Below are 19,634 nucleotides of genomic sequence, written 5' to 3'. Positions count from 1 at the left end.
CTCTCCTTTATCAGTCACAGCAAGGGATGACCCTGGCTGTTCTTCTAGGGGAACAGAGAAGATACATCAGTACCTTATCTTATGTGCTGACCACAAAGACGCACAGGCCGATGTCCAAGAAAAACGCCAGAAGTGTGTTCCCGGAGATGATGACCTCTTCCTCCCAGATAAGAGTAGGAAGAGCAAGATCCTTTTATGGCCAGAAGTACAGGAAGGAATTCCCTTTTATGGTTAAGAATACCAGAGCAACAACATATGTGATGTCAACCTGCGTACATAGGCTGACATGGTTGGAAGGAGGGAGAGGGTGACGAGGATATATATACTGCATGAAACTTGTCATTTCTTTGGACTTGCTGTGGACTTGATCACGCAAGTGCCTTCTGCTATCCGGAGCGCAGAATAAACTCTTTCTTCGAATCAACCTCGGTGTCATTTGACTTCCTTCCTCTTGTCCCGGAGCAACGCCGACCCAATCGGTGAACTCCAATAAGGCTACAAAACCATATATCATAATGACCCCGCAGTCTCCACTGGGGGTGGATCTACACACGGGGGGGGGGGGGGGGACGGACACACTATAAATAAGTCATAAATTAAATCGTTTTAACAAAAGAAAAATACTGTATGTAAAATCACACAGAAAAGTTTTGTGCTCTACAGCGCCACCTGGTGTTGATGTTTATAACACATTTAAAATGCTGTTTTTTGACTAATGTAGCTGAGTCCTGTGTCTCATTTCCAAAAGGAAACACGGACCCTGGGTAGGACACCTGGAACATCCTGGAATCTTGCACCACTCAATATATTTTTTTGGAGTGGGGGGTGGGGCATGCAACAATACAATAAGTTGATGCAGTGATAAATTAGGCTGTCACTGTATTCATTTCCGTCGGCCACTTTCAGACGTGATATTTAGAGAGACAGAAATTTCGTTTGTCGTTAACACACTTTTAATATACAACTGATTAATGCAGCAATCAGGTTGCAATGAGTTAATTCCAAGGACAGTCCCTTGAGGTTTGGTCACTTGATCTGAACAAGCCAGTGGAATCTACCAGGCAGATGCCCTTTTATTTTAAACAGCTGAACTCCCAAACAAGCACATCAGCATCAATTGAAGACCATCATGTTTGCTGCCACAGAGAAAGGTTCACCAGTACAGCAACTGTACCTGCCAGCTTGCCTACTGCTGCGAAAGGTCTCAGTACACCCCCTTTAAAATCCACAATATTTGGAAGACTCCTTGCTCTTCCTCCTCGTATTGGCTCCGTCTCTCCTGCATTAAACACACCCACGTTCCATTGTATGCCAGGATTAGACCCTACCCCTCCTCCTGTTCTGAAGAGAGGAGAGGCGCAAAAACCTTCTCCTTAGGACTGAGCACCAGTGGCTGATGTAGATGTGTGTCTGTTCTCCCCCACAGGTGGGGGTCTGGTGGGGAAACATGTTGGGTTTTTTTTTTACTACGTGCCATTCTGTGCAGCTTCACACAGAGTCAATTAAGAGTTGGCCAAAGGTTATTCTGCCTAAAGATATGAGACCTTGGATATAGCTCTACCATTGGTTGAGGTCTCACACAGGCATGATGGCTTATGATCTTACTGACTGGAGTGTGTGTTGGTCAGTGTGGTGTTCTGAGAGTCGTTTGGAGTTTAAGAGAGAGGTAGTAAAGATCTGTTTCTGTTCTTGTATATAGTAACTTGTAGGTAAAGGTAAAGGGACCCCTGACCATTAGGTCCAGTCGTGACCGACTCTGGGGTTGTGGCGCTCATCTCGCTTTATTGGCTGAGGGAGCTGGCGTACAGCTTCCGGGTCATGTGGCGAACATGACGAAGCCGCTTCTGGCGAACCAGAGCAGCGCACGGAAACGCCGTTTACCTTCCTGCCAGAGCGGTACCTATTTATTTACTTGCACTGGCGTGCTTTTGAACTGCTAGGTTGGCAGGAGCAGGGACCGAGCAACGGGAGCTCACCCCGTCGCGGGGATTCGAACCGCCGACCTTCCGATCGGCAAGCCCAAGAGGCTCAGTGGTTTAGACCACAGCGCCACCTGCTCTTCATGAGCGACAGTTAAATGGGCCTGTCCCCAGATCCCACCCTTCCTCTCTTCCCATGAGATGTAGTAATGGGGACCAGCTCAGACGGCTCTCGCACTCATGTCCTGTTTGCAGGCTTTCCTTGGGCATCTGCTTGGCCACTGTGAGAACAAGATGCCGGCCCTGAGAGGAGTTTGGCCTGATCCAGCTCTTCTTAATCTCTTATCCTGCAATGCCAATATCACATGTCCGCAGTCGGAGTCTGTTTTTATCACAGAAGCCCAAAGCCCTGCTCCTCTGCCCTCCCAAGTTGTGCGCACGCTTCATTTCACTTGTTGTTTAGTCGTTTAGTCGTGTCCAACTCTTCTTGACCCCCTGGACCAGAACACGCCAGGCACTCCTGTCTTCCACTGCCTCCCACAGTTTGGTCAAACTCATCTTGGTAGCTTCGAGAACACTGTCCAACCATCTCGTCCTCTGTCATCCCCTTCTCCTTGTGCCCTCCATCTTTCCCAACATCAGGGTCTTTTCCAGGGAGTCTTCTCTTCTCATGAGGTGGCCTAAATATTGGAGCCTCAGCTTCAGGATTTGTCCTTCCAGTGAGCACTCAGGGCTGATTTCCTTCAGTATGGAGAGGTTTGATCTTCTTGCAGTCCATGGGACTCTCAAGAGTCTCCTCTGGCACCATAATTCAAAAGCATCAATTCTTCGGCAATCAGCCTTCTTTATGGTCCAGCTCTCGCTTCCATACATCACTACTGGGAAAACCATAGCTTTCACTATACGGACTATCAGTTCACTAGAGGTCGGTTTTTTCCGTATGAAATTTGCAAGGTTTAAAGGGAGGAGGAGGAGGAGGAAAGAGGAAGCTGCTTCTTTCATTCCGGGTTCTCGTAGTTGGTGAAACTCTGGAGCTGCCCTCGGAGCTGCTTGAAGTCTGGCCTCTCTTTTGGGTTCAGGTCCCAGCATGCACACATGATGTTGTACATTGTGGCAGGGCAGTTGAGAGGGCAGTGCATCCGGAAACCGGTCTGGACGTGCTTGAAAACTTCACTGTTGGTCATACCTGAAAAGAGCGAGGAAAACGATAACGTTAATACAGTCATACCTCATGTTACGTTTGCTTCATGTTACGTTCCTTCAGGTTATGTCCTGCGGCAACCCAGAAGTACCGGAAAGGGTTACTTCCAGGTTTCGCCGCTTGTGCATGCGCACAAGTGCTAAGTCATGCTTTGCACATGCGCACAAGTGCCAAATGGCGCCGCACACCTGCACGGATACAGTGCTTTTCATGTTGTGAATGGGCCTCCGGAACGGATCCCGTTTGCAACCAGAGGTACCACTGTAATAGTAATAGTAATAGTAATAGTAATAGTAATAGTAATAGTAATAGTAATAGTAATATTAAGTGTAGCTGCATTTAAAATGCTGCAGGTGCTGCTGAATTAACATTATATTTTAAAATGATCATCAATTTATTTTTATTATTATTATTGTTCAAGAACGAAAAATTACAGTTGCAAAATCACAGTTACAAATTAACAAATTCAAATCCTGTGTTTATCAAATTACCGTATTTTACGCTCCATTAAGAAGCACCTCACCATAAGACGCACCTAGTTTTTAGAGGGGGAATGCAAGAAAAAAAATATCCTTTAAAGGGAGCGGGTTGCTCTTCTCTCTCCTCGGGGAAAAGCCCCCAAGAGATGCACAGACAATCTGCGTGGCTCTTTAAGGGGAGCGCGGCACTTGTGGACTTTTCTGGGAGGTGGGGGAAGGGACAGAGCGCGGCTAAGCCAGAAGCTAGAATAGCGAGAGGGAGCGCTGCGATCCCTCTCACTGTTCTGGCTTCTGGGATAGCTGCGCAGCCTGCATTCGCTCCATATGATGCACACACATTTCCTTTTACTTTTTAGGAGGGAAAAAGTGTGTATTATAGAGCGAAAAATACGGTAATAGAAACTACACAGTGGTACCTCTGGTTGCGGATGGGATCCGTTCCAGAGGTCTGGCCGGATCCCGAGGTTTTCACAACTGGAGGACTGCTTCTGCACATGCACATGCGGTCTAGCGCTTCTGCCCATGTGCGTGCGGCAAAAACCTGGAAATATACTTCCGGGTTTGCCGCTTACGTATCCCGAAGTTTACCTAACTGGAGGGCTACGTAAGCGGAGGTACGACTACTATATACCCATGTGGCTTCCTCCCTCCTCAGCTTGACATCCTTTAATCTTTAATCTCTATTATACATTGTGTCTTTATACTAATAGTATCGTCAATTTTTATTAGTTTTCAAAATTTTAATGAATCAATCCAAATTACTTAAATTTAATACAATTTTTTAAAAAAATAATTAGGTTTCCCGCTCCTGTTACAAACCTATGTCCGTTGCTTCCTGTTGTTTACCACATAATTCTTCTTCTTTGATCACCTTCTCATCCTTCTATTTATTTTAATCCATTCTCATAGCTGGCCGTTCTTGTTTCCTTGCAACCAGCGCCTTTATTGTTTCCCAAGCATATAAATACCCATTTATTTCACGTGTGCAACCCTTCCAGGCGGAAGGGCTGAATTAACACTATAAATCTTGTAGCCTAAGACTAGCATGGCTATGCATTCATCATAGAATCATAGAAAAGACCCCAAAGCTCATCTAGTCCAACCCAGGAATCTCAAGTAAAGCATCCATGACAGATGACCATCCAATCTCTGCTTAAAAGCCTCCAGCTGGGGCAGGTCCTGTGCTGTCTTCACTGCCAAAATGACTTGCAGAAGGGCCGTAGCTCAGGGATAGAGAAGCTACCCTGGTTCCGCCGCTGTAAGGCTGGGAATGTGCCCGGCTGGGAAACATCAACAGCCTCTGCCAGTTAGTGCTGGCAGCACTGATCTGGGAGGACCAGTGGTCTGACTCAGTATAAAGCAGTTTCCTCTGTTCCTACGATGCCCCGGATCTCAAACGCACCTGGATATGGGTTCTGGCCAAGGGTCATGATTTCATACAGGAGAATTCCGAAGGACCAAACGTCGGATTTGACGGAGTAGCGGCCGTGGGAAAGGGCTTCCGGTGCCGTCCATTTGTAGGGGACGTTGTGGGAGTAAGATTCGTAAACGTTGTCCTGCGAGAACAGAAGAACAACATGTATGTATAACAACAACCCATTGAACACTTTACAATTGTGCACTTTTATTATTAACTGCATGAGCCACAGAATTCAGCAAATCTTGGTGTCATATTGGTGCAGAATTCCTTGTTGTTGTTGTTTTTTAAATGCACAGCAAACACCAGCTGGGGCATAACCTATTTTTATTTACTGTCAACACTCCCCAAGCCTCAAGAAAATTCCTTTTCGTTTTTGTATATATTTTTTATTAAATTTTCTGTTTTACAATTTAAGGTACTCATTTTTACATCCTTAAGATATCAGTGACTTCCCTTCTTCTCTTTCCGTGGTTCATTTTACATCTCATAAATCCCTGCATATTTTACAAAAACTATACCATTCAGTATTCCAGTATTGCATCCATCAAAACCTATCTACACTGTTAAATTTATCTTTATGCTGCCGGTGTTTTCAGCTGTACACAGATATTCCCCATATATTCAATAAACGTTTTCCAATCTTCTCTAAACGTATGTTCTTCTTGTTCTCTTATTTTAGATGTTAAGTCTGCAAGCTGCGCATATTCTGTCAACTTAAGTTGCCATTCTTCTTTGGTTGGGACCTCGCTCGTTTTCCATTTTGGGGCTAACAAAACACGGGCCGCAGTAGTAGCATACATAAATAACCTTTTTTGACACCTGGGGATCTCAGTCTGAATTATCCCCAACAGAAAGGACTCTGGGTTTTGGGGGGAAAGTACTTTTAAACATTTTTTAAAATTCATTATGCATCATACAGTGGTACCTCTGGTTGTGAACGGGATCCGTTCCGGAGCCCCATTCGCAACATGAGCAGAACAAAACCCGCGTCTGTGTGTGCGTGGGTCATGATTAGCCGCTTCTGCGCATGCGTGTGACGTCATTTTGAGCGTCTGCGCATGCGCGAGCGGCGAAACCCAGAGGTAACCCTTTCCGGTACTTCCAGGTTGCTGCGGGACGCAACCTGAAAAGATTTAACCTGAAGCAAACGTAACAAGAGGTATGACTGTACTCTTTTACCCTTTTACAAGTCCACCGCCTCAAGAGAATACCTTGATCAGCCTGGCCATCCCAAAATCTCCCACTTTGCAGATGTTGTTCTCTCCGACCAGGATGTTCCTGGCAGCGAGGTCTCGGTGGATGAATTTCTGCGTCTCCAGGTAGCACATGCCATCTGCCACCTGGGACGCCATGTCCACCAGCTCTGCTATGTGCAGGTGCTCCCCTTCGGAACCTGGAAGTAAACATAGAGGGGCATTCCAGTTAGGATCTGTCTGCGTTTCTTCTGAAAGTTTTGCTTATCGTTTCCATAAGGAGAGCCTGTTGGATCGTGCCAATGGCCCCTTGCAGTCAGGATGCTCTGTGGGGACTCTGAGGAGTCTGCCTGCCTCTTCCCACTCAGCCGCCCTACAGCTGGGGGGCAGGCAGTCAGTGGGCGGACCATTTGGGGCAGCGCGGAGCCTGCGGGCACCCAAGCCACCGCATCACTCGCCAGAGAGCCACGGACAGGCAGAGCCAACTAATTGTGGATTTGCCTCCTCCGTCATCCTCTCTGCTGAGTTCTACAAGGGCAACATTGAGGCCTCAGGAGGAGGAAGCTGGTAGATAATGCCATGCTTTGGATGGGGGGCAAGCAGGAAGGTGGGTGGGTAACGGGAAAACTGAAGTGGGTGTGGCAGTGCCCCATTTGCCCCTTTGGACCAATATCCGTTGCACAGCTGGAAAAGACCACAACAGATCATCTAGCTCAAACACCAACATTCACATGTGACTTGTGTTCAGCACTCGTGATTTCAGGCAGAAGCAGGGCTGTGTTTCCTGTCTGACCCCTGTGGCTGCTCTAGCTCTGCCCTCCGATGACAAAGAATTGGGCTTCTCGAGAGCAGGGTCTTCACGCAAGCAGGACCCTCGGTTGTACTGGGTTCCCAAACCTGTGGATCCCCTGTGTGGAAACGCCTGTGGGGAGTTTTCCCAGCAGACAAGTACCCACAACACGTGAGCATCAGAAGGTGGCAACACGGTGTCAGAAGTGGAGAGAGAAGCGCTGAAGTGAAGATGAATTTTAATAGGGAGAAATGTAAAGTATTGCACTTGGGCAAAAATACAAGATGGGTGACACCTGGCTTGAGAGCAGTACATGTGAAAAGGATCTAGGAGTCTTGGTTGACCACAAACTTGACATGAGCCAACAGTGTGACGCGGCAGCTAAAAAAGCCAATGCAATTCTGGGCTGCATCAATAGGAGTATTGCATCTAGATCAAGGGAAGTAATAGTGCCACTGTATTCTGCTCTGGTCAGACCTCACCTGGAGTACTGTGTCCAGTTCTGGGCACCACAGTTCAAGAAGGACACTGACAAACTAGAACGTGTCCAGAGGAGGGCAACCAAAATGGTCAAAGGCCTGGAAACGATGCCTTATGAGGAACGGCTAAGGGAGCTGGGCATGTTTAGCCTGGAGAAGAGGAGGTTAAGGGGTGATATGATAGCCATGTTCAAATATATAAAAGGATGTCACATAGAGGAGGGAGAAAGGTTGTTTTCTGCTGCTCCAGAGAAGCGGACACGGAGCAATGGATCCAAACTACAAGAAGGAGATTCCACCTAAACATTAGGAAGAACTTCCTGACAGTAAGAGCTGTTCGACAGTGGAATTTGCTGCCAAGGAGTGTGGTGGAGTCTCCTTCTTTGGAGGTCTTTAAGCAGAGGCTTGACAACCATATGTCAGGAGTGCTCTGATGGTGTTTCCTGCTTGGCAGGGGGTTGGACTCGATGGCCCTTGTAGTCTCTTCCAACTCTAGGATTCTATGATTCTATGATTCTATGTCCCACTCAGGAAACGGTGAGAGCCCTACCTGCGAGCAATGCAGGAAGCCGGTTACAGTCAAGGAAGCACCTTGTTCAAAGGTCTCACCTCGGAGGAATTCTAGGAGGTTCCCTTTGCTCATTATCTCCGTGATGATGTACACGGGGTCCCCACGAGTCGAGATGGCGTAGAGGGAGAGGATGTGCTTGTGCCTCAGCTTCTTCATCGCCTCAGTTTCATTTTTGAACATGTCCTGGTACGTCAGATCAGCTGCCAGGGGTGGGAGGGAAGCAAGCAGACAGAATCATAAGAGTGGGAAGGGACCCTGAGGGTCATCTAGACCAACCCCCGCAATGCAGGAATCCTGCCCACGGTCGTCCCTCAGTAGGCTCGAACCACCAACCTTCTCATCGACCTATTACACTGACCATTGTCGCACTTGTAAAGGAAAGGCCTTTTCAAGGTCTGAAAACTTTGTATTGTCAAGAGGCAATTTAGGAACACACCGTATTTTTCGCTCTATAAGACGCACCAGACCACAAGACGCACCTAGTTTTTGAAGGAGGAAAACAGGAAGAAAAATATTCTGAATCTCAGAAGCCAGAACAGCAAGAGGGATCGCTGCGCAGTGAAAGCAGCGATCCCTCTTGCTGTTCTGGCTTCTGGGATAGCTGCGCAGCCTGCATTTTGCTCCATAAGACGCACACACATCCCCCCTTACTTTTTAGGAGGGGAAAAGTGAGTCTTATAGAGCAAAAAATACGGTATATTTTTTCCTGACTTCCCTGGCTGAAGAAGGGTGAATAGGAATATTTTCACGTTTGAGGTTTTATTGTGTTTTTAATATTTTGTTGGGAGCCACCCAGATTGGCTGGGTGCAACACAGTCAGATGGGCTGCATATTAACAACAACAAGGAAGCCCAATCACTAATCTGGCGGCTTCTCTTTGGACCAGCTGATGTTTCCAAGGCCTCTTCAACAGCAACCTGGCATGATAAAGGCAGCTTCCTTTGCTCCTGTGCGAAGCCAAACTCTCACCTCTGGGGAGCACTTTGATGGCAACTCTGACTCTGTCCTTCCAGTATCCTTCATAGACTTCTCCAAAGTAACCTGCGCCCAGTTTCCGGCCGAGGCGGAACTCTTCCTTTGGCCTCTCCCAGTCCTCCCAGTGCGGCATCGCCGTGGGCTCTTGCTGGAGTCGAAAGAAAAGAAACGGCAAGACTTTGTTACCTAAGGTACACCCAGAGGACCAATGTAACTGTTAAGTTGTGGGTGAACATATCAGACGACACAGCGATTCTTCAAACAGCTCTTGTTTATTCAGAGGCCAGGACAGAACTGAACTGAAGGGTTCAGTCAGCCTGCTTATATAGAGCTCCAGTACAACGTAACTGTAACAATTTTCTAAAACTATCCAATCACTGAGCGTCACTTTCGATCCCTTATTTGCATAACTATCTACAGTATCCCCCTGCTGGCCCAGGGTGAGAACTTTAGTACATAACAGTAACCCTAAAGACTTCAAAAACTTCCCTTCTCAAGTTCTTAGAATGATTGAGTTGGAAGTTATTCCAAGAATCATCTCATCCTACTGCCTGCATGCAGGACTTTCAGCTAAAGCATCCATGACTGATGGCCATCTTTCTGTGAACCGTTGGTTTCACCTTATGGTTACGGACCCAGGGTGACAGAGTTTTGGGGTGCACAGGCACCCATAGCCGCTAGAGCTGGTGAATGTTAGAAATTGATAAATTGTAGAATTTAGATAATATTTTGAGTATTATTATTATTATTATTATTTATTCAACTTATACACCGCCCTATACCAGGAGGTCTCAGGGCGGTTCGCAACAAGACCACAACATATAAAATCAAACCAAAGATAGTACAGTGGTACCTCGGGTTACAGACGCTTCAGGTTACAGATGCCGCTAACCCAGAAATAGTACCTCGGGTTAAGAACTTGGCTTCAGGATGAGAACAGAAATCACGCAGCGGGAGTGCGGCGGCAGCAGGAGGCCCCATTAGCTAAAGTGGTGCTTCAGGTTAAGAACAGTTTCAGGTTAAGAATGGACCTCCGGAACAAATTAAGTACTTAACCCGAGGTACCACTGTAACTCAATAATGCCCTCCCCGCCCCCCAAGCCACATTCTGAAAGGGTGTTGGATGTCAATGAGATCAGCCAAAGGCCTGGTTAAAAAGGAACGTGGTACCTCGGGTTAAGAACTTTATTCGTTCTGGAGGTCCGTTCTTAACTTGAAACAGTTCTTAACCTGAGGCACCACTTTAGCTAATGGGGCCTCCCGCCGCCACCGCACAATTTCTGTTCTCATCCTGAGGTAAAGTTCTTAACCTGAGGTACTATTTCTGGGATAGCAGAGTCTGTAACCTGAAGCATCTGTAACCCGAGGTACCACTGTATAATGAAGGCACTAGGCGAACTTCCCTGGTGAGAGCATTCCACAGATGGGGAGCCACTGCAGAGAAGGCCCTGTTCTCGTGTTGCCACCCTCCGGACCTCTTGAGGAGGAGGCACATGCAGAAGGGCCTTGGGTTATGATCTCAGGGTCCGGGTAGGTTCATATGGGAAGATGCCAGACGGCTTTAAAATACAGGTTGAATTTCTTTTCGGGAGATGCCATTCAGAAGACATGGACAACAAAGTGTTAGGTCATTAAAGGACATTTGACCTTCTCATGCTCACTTCCGTTTGCTAAGCGGGGCCGGCCCAATGCGTCTGCAGTTGCAAATTTGGACTTACCTTGTAGCACGGGGTCAAGAGCCTCAGCCCGTGGGTGAGCGCTTTCTCTTTGTAATACTCTACGAGGGAGAGCAGATCTGGGAAGGAGCGTGTGGCGTTCATGTAGTAAGCTCCCTGGTCGTTGCGCAAGATCTTGTAGTGCCTCACCAGTGACTCATCTCGGACTGTGAAATCGCGGAAAGGAGAGTCAGAAAAAGAGGGAACAATGCAGAGAGGGGAGGGGAAGCCGGGGGAACACCCAAATCATTACAGGTTGTTATCTTCCTGTTCCCGTAAGTGCCCTGGTGAAAACTAGGCAGGCTGCCATCTCCCACACGGTTCTGTTCAGGACAGGATCTGCTGCGCTTCATACCCGAGTGTGGGAGAGGCTTTGGGCAAATGTTCCTCCGCATCTGACATTTTAACGCGGCGACTCGAAGGAGGCTCCTGTGCCTTTGGAAGTCGGGTCCAGATTTTGTCCAGAGCGGTACATCAGCGCTCTCAGATTAGCCACATGAAAGTCCCGTTTTCAGCACAGTTTCCCTGGCACAACCGAAAGGGTTGCTTCTAACTTATAATGTATTTTTTAATCTTTGTTGGAAGCTGCCTAGAGTGGCTGGGGAAACCCAGCCAGATGGGCGGGGTACAAATATTACAAATATTATTATTATTATTATTAAACCCTGCATTGCACGGGGTTGGACTAAATGACCCTCGGGGTCCTTTCCAACTCTACAATTCTAGGATTAAACAACCTGGAAACATAATAATAATAATAATAATAATAATAATAATAATAATAATAATTTATTATTTATACCCCGCCCATCTGGCTGAGTTTCCCCAGCCACTCTGGGCGGCTCCCAATCAAGTGTTAAAAACAATACAGCATTAAATATTAAAAACTTCCCTAAAAAGGGCTGCCTTCAGATGTCTTCTGAATGTCAGGTAGTTGTTTATCTCTTTGACATCTGTTGGGAGGGCGTTTCACGGGGCGGGTGCCACTACCGAGAAGGCCCTCTGCCTGCTTCCCTGCAACCTCACTTCTTGCAGGAAGGGAACCGCCAGAAGGCCCTCGGCGTGGACCTCAGTGTCCGGGCTGAACAATGGGGGTGGATACAAGTTGCTTAGAGCACCTTCTGCTCCAGGATAAACCTGCCCAGATGTTGAGATTGCCCTCAGAGGACCCGCTAGGACTAGGTCATAGGAGACAGGGACTATTCCATGGGTAGGCAACCTAAGGCCCGTGGGCTGGATCCGGCCCAATTGCCTTCTAAATCCGGCCCGCAGACGGTCCAGGAATCATCATGTTTTGACATGAGTAGAATGTGTGCTTTCATTTAAAATGCACCTCTGGGTTATTTGTGGGGCATAGAAATTCGTTCATCCCCCCCCCCCCCCAAAAAAAATATAGTCCGGCCCACCACATGATCTGAGAGACGGTGGACCGGCCCACGGCTAAAAAAGGTTGTCTATTCCACCATGGAATCTGATCTTTGGAACTCCTCACACAAGGAGTTTCCCCCCCAACACCATTGTTAGTTTCTTTTGGGCAACTTTTGGATGACATCTTTTCTTTTAAAAACGACCAGGTCTTTCGTTTCGTTTTCCATTTCCATTCTGCCTTTGTTTTATGCTGGATTTTCGACAGCCTACTCTGGCCTGTTTATGAGGATTCTTATTCTGTTCCATTCTATATTAAAACTTGTAAGCTGCTGCGGCAGAAGAATCACCAAGAAACGGTAGTTAGCAGAAATCTTATTGCCGATGTCTCTGGCGTAAATCGCTGCAGGGCTTCTTGCGGTGGTGAGCGATATATACGTTTAACAAAATGAAAACCCAGCTCTATAAGAAAATTACTACGAGCTTCTTCTCCTTTGCAACTGGTCGCTCAAGTCGGAAAGGTAGGAAGTGAAAAACACTTACCTGACAAAACATACTCAGCACCCTTTTTCTCGCTGATACGGATTAGGAAGGCTCCAACCTTATTCTCGTCTGACATGAGCCGATGGACTGTTTCAGAACGGGAGATCTGCCCAAAGAACCACCTACAAAAGGAACAATTTAAAAATTTGCTTTCCTTTCAGGGAAGAAGGGTTGCAGTTCAGCAGTAGAGCAACTCTCAACAAGGTCACAGAAGAATGAGAAACAGTAATTTTATGGTAACTGCTTGTTAGGATAAGGCATAGCTCTGTATTTGCTCTGCAAGCACAAGGTTGATGGTTCAATCCCTGGTGTCTCCAGGAAGAGCAGGGAGGTAATGCTGGAGAGGAACAGTGCACTAAATTGGCTGGATCAGATTAAAAACAGGACAAACCCTACGCCAAAGGAGAAATGGACATAAATCTGATATCAGGAATCACAAGACAGAGAAACCAGTAGGAGAAGACTTCAGTCTCCCAGGATGTTCTATACAAGATCTCAAAGTAGCTGTCTTATTACAAAAGAATTTCAGAAATAGACTGGAAAGAGAAGTTGCTGAATTGCAATTTATTACCAAACTTAAAACCACGGAGAGACCTGGTCTGAATAGAGACATTGGATTCTTATTTCATTATCAAGCTATTTTTAGCCATCTCACCCCTTGATTTTTCCTGTAAGACCAATTGCAGTCATTAACAACGGCCTCGGTCCTGTATACTTGAAGGAGCGTCTCCACCCCCATCGTTCAGCCCTGAGATCCAGCGCCGAGGGCCTTCTGGCGGTTCTCTCATTGCGAGAAGTGAGGTTACAGGGAACCTGGCAGAGGGCCTTCTCGGTAGTGGCGCCCGCCCTGTGGAACGCCCTCCCACCAGATGTCAAAGAGAAAAACAACTGCCAGACTTTTAGAAGACATCTTTTAGAAGGCAGCCCTGTTTAGGGAAGTTTTTAATCTTTAATGCTGTACTGTTTTTAACACTTGATTGGGAGCCACCCAGAGTGGCTGGGGGAACTCAGCTAGATGGGCGGGGTATAAATAATAAATATATTATTATTATTATTATTATTATTAAACAGTCCAAAAGGTTTACCACACCTATCAGCCAATCACCCATTCCCACCACCCTTCTCACTAATACACCTCCCCACCCTCTCACTATATATAAGGGTCTGGTGACTTCTGTTTCAGTGTATCTGAAGAAGTGTGCATGCACACGAAAGCTCATACCAATACAGTAGGTGCTTGGGTTGCAAACGTGATCCGTGCAGGATGCATGTTTGCAACCTGCAGCATTTACAACCCGCAGTGGTGCGTCTGCGCATGCGCGGGTTGCGATTTAGCGCTACTGCGCATGCACAGCCCTCGAAACCCAGAAATAGCCCGTTCTGGTACTTCTGGGTTTCAGCGGGTCCGTAACCCGAAAAAACACAACCTCAAGCGTCTGTAACCTGAGGTATGACTGTAACTACCGTATTTTTTGCTCTATAAGACTCACTTTTTCCCTCCTAAAAAGTAAGGGGAAATGTGTGTGCATCTTATGGAGCGAATGTAGGCTGCGCCGCTATCCCAGAAGCCAGAACAGCAAGAGGGATTGCTGCTTTCACTGCACAGCGATCCCTCTTGCTGTTCTGGCTTCTGAGATTCAGAATATATTTTTTTCTTATTTTCCTCCTCCAAAAACTAGGTGCGTCTTGTGGTCTGGTGCGTCTTATAGAGCGAAAAATACGGTAACTTAGTTGGTTTCTAAGGTGCTACTGGAAGGAATTTTTTATTAAAAAAGAGAACAGTATGATTGAGGGGCACAGACATTTTAAAAACAAGAAACCTGAACCACAGGGAGTTGCACTGGAGAGCTTTTTCCTCCTTCCCAGCTCTGTGGTTCAATGTGCAGGTGTGGTCCAAAAAGGCAAATCCAGTACTGGGGACATGGAGAAAGATGAGAAGAATCTGCTGGACAGGCTAATGGTCCCATTTAGTCCACCATCCTGTTCTCACAGCAGCCACCCAGATGTCAGATGCAGGAACTGAGCACAAATGCCCTCTTTCTCCTCCTGTGGTTTCCAGCAACTGGCATTCAGAAATATTACTTCCTCCTTCTACGGAGTCATCCTAGCTAGCAGCCTTCAATAGCCCTCTCTTCTTAAGAAAGTGCACTCCTGTGCACGGCATGCAGCAAATTCTGCAACCTCCAGCACAAAAGCAGGTGCAGAACCCACATCCCTGGGAGCAGCCGCAGCTTTATTTCCAACCTGAGTTGAGAGCAAGCTTTTCTCCCTCCTTTGCCTGAAAAGGCAAGCCTTAAAGTTATCTTACAAAAGCAGAGACGTCACCTTGCCAACAAAGGTCCATATAGTTAAAGGTATGGTTTTCCCAGTAGTGATGTATGGAAGTGAGAGCTGGACCATAAAGAAGGCTGATTGCCGAAGAATTGATGCTTTTGAATTCTGGTGCTGGAGGAGACTCTTGAGAGTCCCATGGACTGCAAGAAGATCAAACCTATCCATTCTGAAGGAAATCAGCCCTGAGTGCTCACTGGAAGGACAGATCCTGAAGCTGAGGCTCCAGTACTTTGGCCACCTCATGAGAAGAGAAGACTCCCTGGAAAAGACCCTGATGTTGGGAAAGATGGAGGGCACAAAGAGAAGGGGACGACAGAGGACGAGATGGTTGGATAGTGTTCGCGAAGCTACCAGCATGAGTTTGACCAAACTGCGGGAGGCAGTGGAAGACAGGAGTGCCTGGCATGCTCTGGTCCATGGCGTCACGAAGAGTCAGACACAACTAAATGACTAAACAACAACAACAACAACAACAACAAAGCAATCCTACAAGGCTGGAATGAAGACAGGAGATAATGTATGGGTGAAATTGCATTCTGCTCCTGTGCTTCACCGTCTCCTCACAAGGCTTTGCCAAAGTAGGAGAAGAGGGAATGCACCTGTTTTTGGTTTTTCTTTTGCATGTGAAATCAAATGAAGCCAACAAATCTGCATATCAAATCAATCTGGCTTTTGCAGGCCCAGAATCGGAATGTGGGTTAGGTGCCTGTCCACATCTTGGTTTAATGCAGGTTGTAAACCTCTCATGGGCGTCTTTTTAATTTTCCCTCATCCATGTAGCTCCCACACCCCCAACTACTGCTGCCCAACACTCTTTCCAAATTCCCCGGGCCACTGATGTATCTCTTCCCAAATCAGATTTTCAAAGCATGGGGAACCTCTGGGTTTAGGGAGCAGAAAGTGCTGTGCAGCACTTGCTGGAGGAGAAAGCAAGGGGAAATTGTAGGACAAAGGGATTCTCTTTTTCTCCCAAGTAATTTTTTATTGTTTTCCTTACATGTTCTTTTCCAACAAACCATATTAATACCATACATTCCCTTTGACTCTGCCGAGTCGCAACTCCCCCCTCCCTGCAATTGGTATATTTAACCCAGTGGCGTAGCGTGGGTTGTCAGCACCCGGGGCAAGGCAAGTAATTTGCGCCCCCTAACCCGCGGATATGCGCCCCCTAACCCTAACCCCCAGATGTTGCGCCCGGTGCGGCCGGCCCCCCCTGAACCCCCCATGCTACGCCACTGATTTAACCCCTTTCTATCGTGCACTTCATTCTCACAATAGTACTATTATACATTGAAGGTATTATGTCAATCCTGCTAGTGTCTTGACCTCTTTACAATTCTCCTTTAAATATTCAATAAATTTACTTCAATTATTTTGGTATCTTTTATCTTCCTGGTCCTGGATCCTCCCTGACAATTTGGCAAGTTCTGCATATTCTGTCAACTTCATCTTTGGGCCAGGAGGGTTCTTGCAGCGACCGTAGCATACATGAACAGATTTTGGCCTCCCATTTTGATTTCCATTCCTATTAAGCCTAATAGACATGCTTCCGGTCTTTTGGGGAAGGACAAAGGAATTCTCAATCCACATTAAGTCAAGGTATTGGGGAGACCCTAAATCCAAAGCGCTCAATGCCCAGATCTCATCTGCACGCCACAATTTTCTTCCTTTTAAAACTGGCTGGGAATATTTGCAGACGTGTACTTACGGTTCTGCCTCCATAGTCTCTTGCTTGGCCAAGTAGTTGTAAGGCACATAGCCTTCCTCAAAACCCGTCCGGGACGGATCCAGCTTCTTGGCCCACCACCACTCTCCTTTCTTCTCGATCACTTGGAAGAGATCTCCAGCCCGGAAACTCAATTCTGTCTCTGTCATGGCTTTGAAGTCCCACAGGCTGGTGTAAAGGCAGTTTCTGGCTCTCCATGGTGGCGCAGGCTTGGAAGTCATGGTGTCAAGGCAGGCGAGCTGAAGGCTGGAGCAGATTAATGGCCTGTGTGGGTGAAATCTTATGCCTCTGTAGAAAATCACCCCCACCACACACTGCAGAAATCCAGATTCGTTCTGGCCTCAAATCCTTTTCAAAGGCCCATCGCCTGCTACAAACCTCTGTGGGTGAACCTTGGGAAAGCCTTTGCAAATCTTGCGGACTTGCCTTTTATCTGCACCAGATAAGGTGGAGGCTGCCAAGGGTGGCTTTGCGAGAAAAACCTTCCCCACTTCCTCTTTATAAGGAAGAACGAGAGAACTAGAGAGAGAGAGCAATAACCTGCCTCTTGCCCTGCCCTGTTGTTGTTCCTTCAACAGAAGAGGAAGGAGGAGGTGGTGAAAGAGAAAGAGAACGCGTGGATTCCCTTCTCTGAGACTGGGGCTCCGGATGCAAATCCCGACACCTCGTGGCTTCTCGGCGTCTGAGTCAGCCTTTGGGAGATGGGCTAAGCGGGGAGGCCCATCCCGTTTCGCTGCCCGAGGCGACATGGGACCGTGCCAACGCTGCCAAAGCCTTGCTCAGACGGTTGCGTGATCTCTGGGAATTCTTGCGACGTCTCGCCAGAAGCCGCTGCTATACGACCCCGGCAGCGATGGCAGGGGACAGTGGGCACCTGCGAGACACACAGAAAGTTAACAGCCAAAGGCCTGGTGAAAGAGGAATGTTTTTGCCTGGCGCCTGAAGATCTACAGCAATGGTGCCAAGCGAGTCTCCCTGGGGAGAGCATGACACACACACACACACCAGGGCCAGCCCACCCATGAGGCAAAGTGAGGTGACTGCCTCAGATGGCGGGATCCACAGGGACAGCAGATCTCAATGCAGATCTGTCCCACATTTGTGATTGTAGATCTTCACTTACCCCTTCTTCCCTGGTGGGGAGAAGGACCCCGTTTTGTGGTGAGCCTCAGGTGCCAAAATGACTCTTGCCATACCTGGCTTCACACCATGCATCCTTTTCTGCAGTGGCTCCGTGCCTGGAAAAAACCAAGCATTGGTCTGATTAACATTTTCTGGTTTTCAAAAATGTGTTTGTGGTAAGGGGGTGGTTTGTTTGTTTTTGTTTCTATTCTCATTTTGTATTTTTCTGTTGCGATCTGCCCTGGAATCTTCGGGTGAAGGGTATGTATGCAAATCCTAACAGGCAATAATAATAACTTCAGAAGTCTTCCTCATCACTTCTGTTGTTTTGATGTGAATTCTTTCTTCCCGAAAGTTACCCAACGCAAGGTTCTCCCGGAGGCTAAAAGAAGTTGCACGGGATCTTCCTCTTCAAGGGCAGAGAGAGGATCTCATGTAGGATTTCCCCTCCACGTGCTGTGGAAACTCCCAGGGCCTGATGACGTCAGAGCTCCAGGGCTGAAAAGGGGGAGTGTGCCAGAGACGAGTCTGGGGAAGACCAGGAGAAAGTTGGGATCCAGGTATTTCCCAATCCAACATGCCAACGCACCGACCCAAATTTCAGCTAACCTTGGGTACTGGTTCAGTTTATTTCCCTTCTATTTCCCACTTATTTCCAGCTCCGGATTCTGATCCCTTTGAGCTTCGGCGAAGCAGAAGTGCTTCTGACCGTGTGCAGAGCGCCTACCCCTCGCTACTGAGCCACAGCGGCAGCAGCAAATCCTGAATAAATTGCCTGTGACAGCAGGGTGCATGCCAGGAGGGAAGGGAGAGTACCGCCAGACAGGGAATGCGGGCGAGGCTTTCTGCCCTGCTCTTTCTCCCCGCTGAAGGGCAGAGTGCTTCTGAGCGCGTGCAGAGCGCCTTGCCGTGGATATTAAGCCACGGCGGTAGCAGGAGCAGCAGATCACGAGATAGCTGGCCGACATGAGCGGGTGCAGGCAAAGAAGGGAGGGCGGGAGGGGAAAAGCCAGCGATGGTCTCCGCCCCGCTCCACTTTTGTCCGCAAATGACCCGAGACTAGAAGAGGGGCTACGGAGCCGCAATACCGCACTTCGCCGCCAGAGGGCGCAGCAGAGACGGCGCTCCCTCCCGCTCCTGCCGGCTGCACTCGCGACCTGGGACGAGCCGGAGAGTGCTCATTTGCATCCCGCCGCGACCGGCATGCCTTGCGCCCAGCACGGCGTTGATCTCGCGGGCTCCGCCGGTGCTGGTTCCGGCTGTGGCGTGGACACAGCTTGCAGGGAAGGCGATAGGCGTGTTCCGGGGCGCCCGGGCAGCTCGATCTTGACCCGCAGGCGAGGACACCCTAACCTCAGGGGCAGGCGCGCGTGCGGTGGCTGGTGCCGTGCGGATGCAGAAAGCATACTCTGGTTTCTCTTCAGATCGTATAAATCTTTCGCCTTTTACTAAAGATTTCCGTGGAGAGGAACATTTATGAGTTTTCAACTAATTTTTTGAGGCCTTGCTTCGGCAGGGCTGTCCTTTCTTGGTGAAAAAATAGAATTAGTTTCTGCTTGGCAAATGTGATATGCTAATATTGCTTCTAGGGACGCGGGTGGCGCTGTGGGTAAAAGCCTCAGCGCCTAGGGCTTGCCAATCGAAAGGTCGGCGGTTCGGGGTGCGCTCCCGCTGCTCGGTCCCAGCGCCTGCCAACCTAGCAGTTCGAAAGCACCTCTGGGTGCAAGTAGATAAATAGGGACCGCTTACCAGCGGGAAGGTAAACGGCGTTTCCGTGTGCGGCTCTGGCTCGCCAGATGCAG

The 19,634-nt window shown here is 48.1% G+C and overlaps 1 protein-coding gene across 1 annotated transcript; it reads right to left on the bottom strand.

Annotated features, from left to right (window-relative positions):
- Window positions 1-930: 930 nt before the first annotated feature.
- Window positions 931-18,218, bottom strand: PTK6 (protein tyrosine kinase 6). Its single transcript, XM_083744474.1, has 9 exons — window positions 17,834-18,218; window positions 16,693-16,956; window positions 12,651-12,772; window positions 10,746-10,909; window positions 9,022-9,175; window positions 8,091-8,252; window positions 6,231-6,412; window positions 5,002-5,155; window positions 931-3,105 (listed from the first exon to the last, which is right to left on the bottom strand). Exons 1-9 carry the CDS (start codon window positions 17,923-17,925, stop codon window positions 2,918-2,920), a joined length of 1,482 nt encoding a protein of 493 aa, XP_083600600.1. The 5' UTR covers window positions 17,926-18,218; the 3' UTR covers window positions 931-2,917.
- Window positions 18,219-19,634: the final 1,416 nt, after the last annotated feature.

The sequence above is a fragment of the Podarcis gaigeae genome (genome assembly GCF_964106915.1).
Source record: "Podarcis gaigeae genome assembly, chromosome: 6".
In the NCBI taxonomy this organism is placed as follows: domain Eukaryota; kingdom Metazoa; phylum Chordata; class Lepidosauria; order Squamata; family Lacertidae; genus Podarcis; species Podarcis gaigeae.
The sequence above is the reverse complement of the archived record's forward strand: the minus strand, read 5'-3'. Positions and strand labels throughout refer to the sequence as shown.

What these genes read in the sequence shown, in the direction of transcription:
- PTK6 (XM_083744474.1), bottom strand. Translation starts at nt 17,925, where the DNA reads ATGCATGGTGTGAAGCCAGGTATGGCAAGAGTCATTTTGGCACCTGAG. An exon ending in CATCAAAGTGCTCCCCAGAG is followed by an intron (nt 8,253 to 9,021) that starts GTGAGAGTTTGG and finishes CACCCCTGGCAG; the next exon opens with CTGATCTGACGTACCAGGAC. An exon ending in CCTCCTAGAATTCCTCCGAG is followed by an intron (nt 6,413 to 8,090) that starts GTGAGACCTTTG and finishes GTTTACTTCCAG; the next exon opens with GTTCCGAAGGGGAGCACCTG.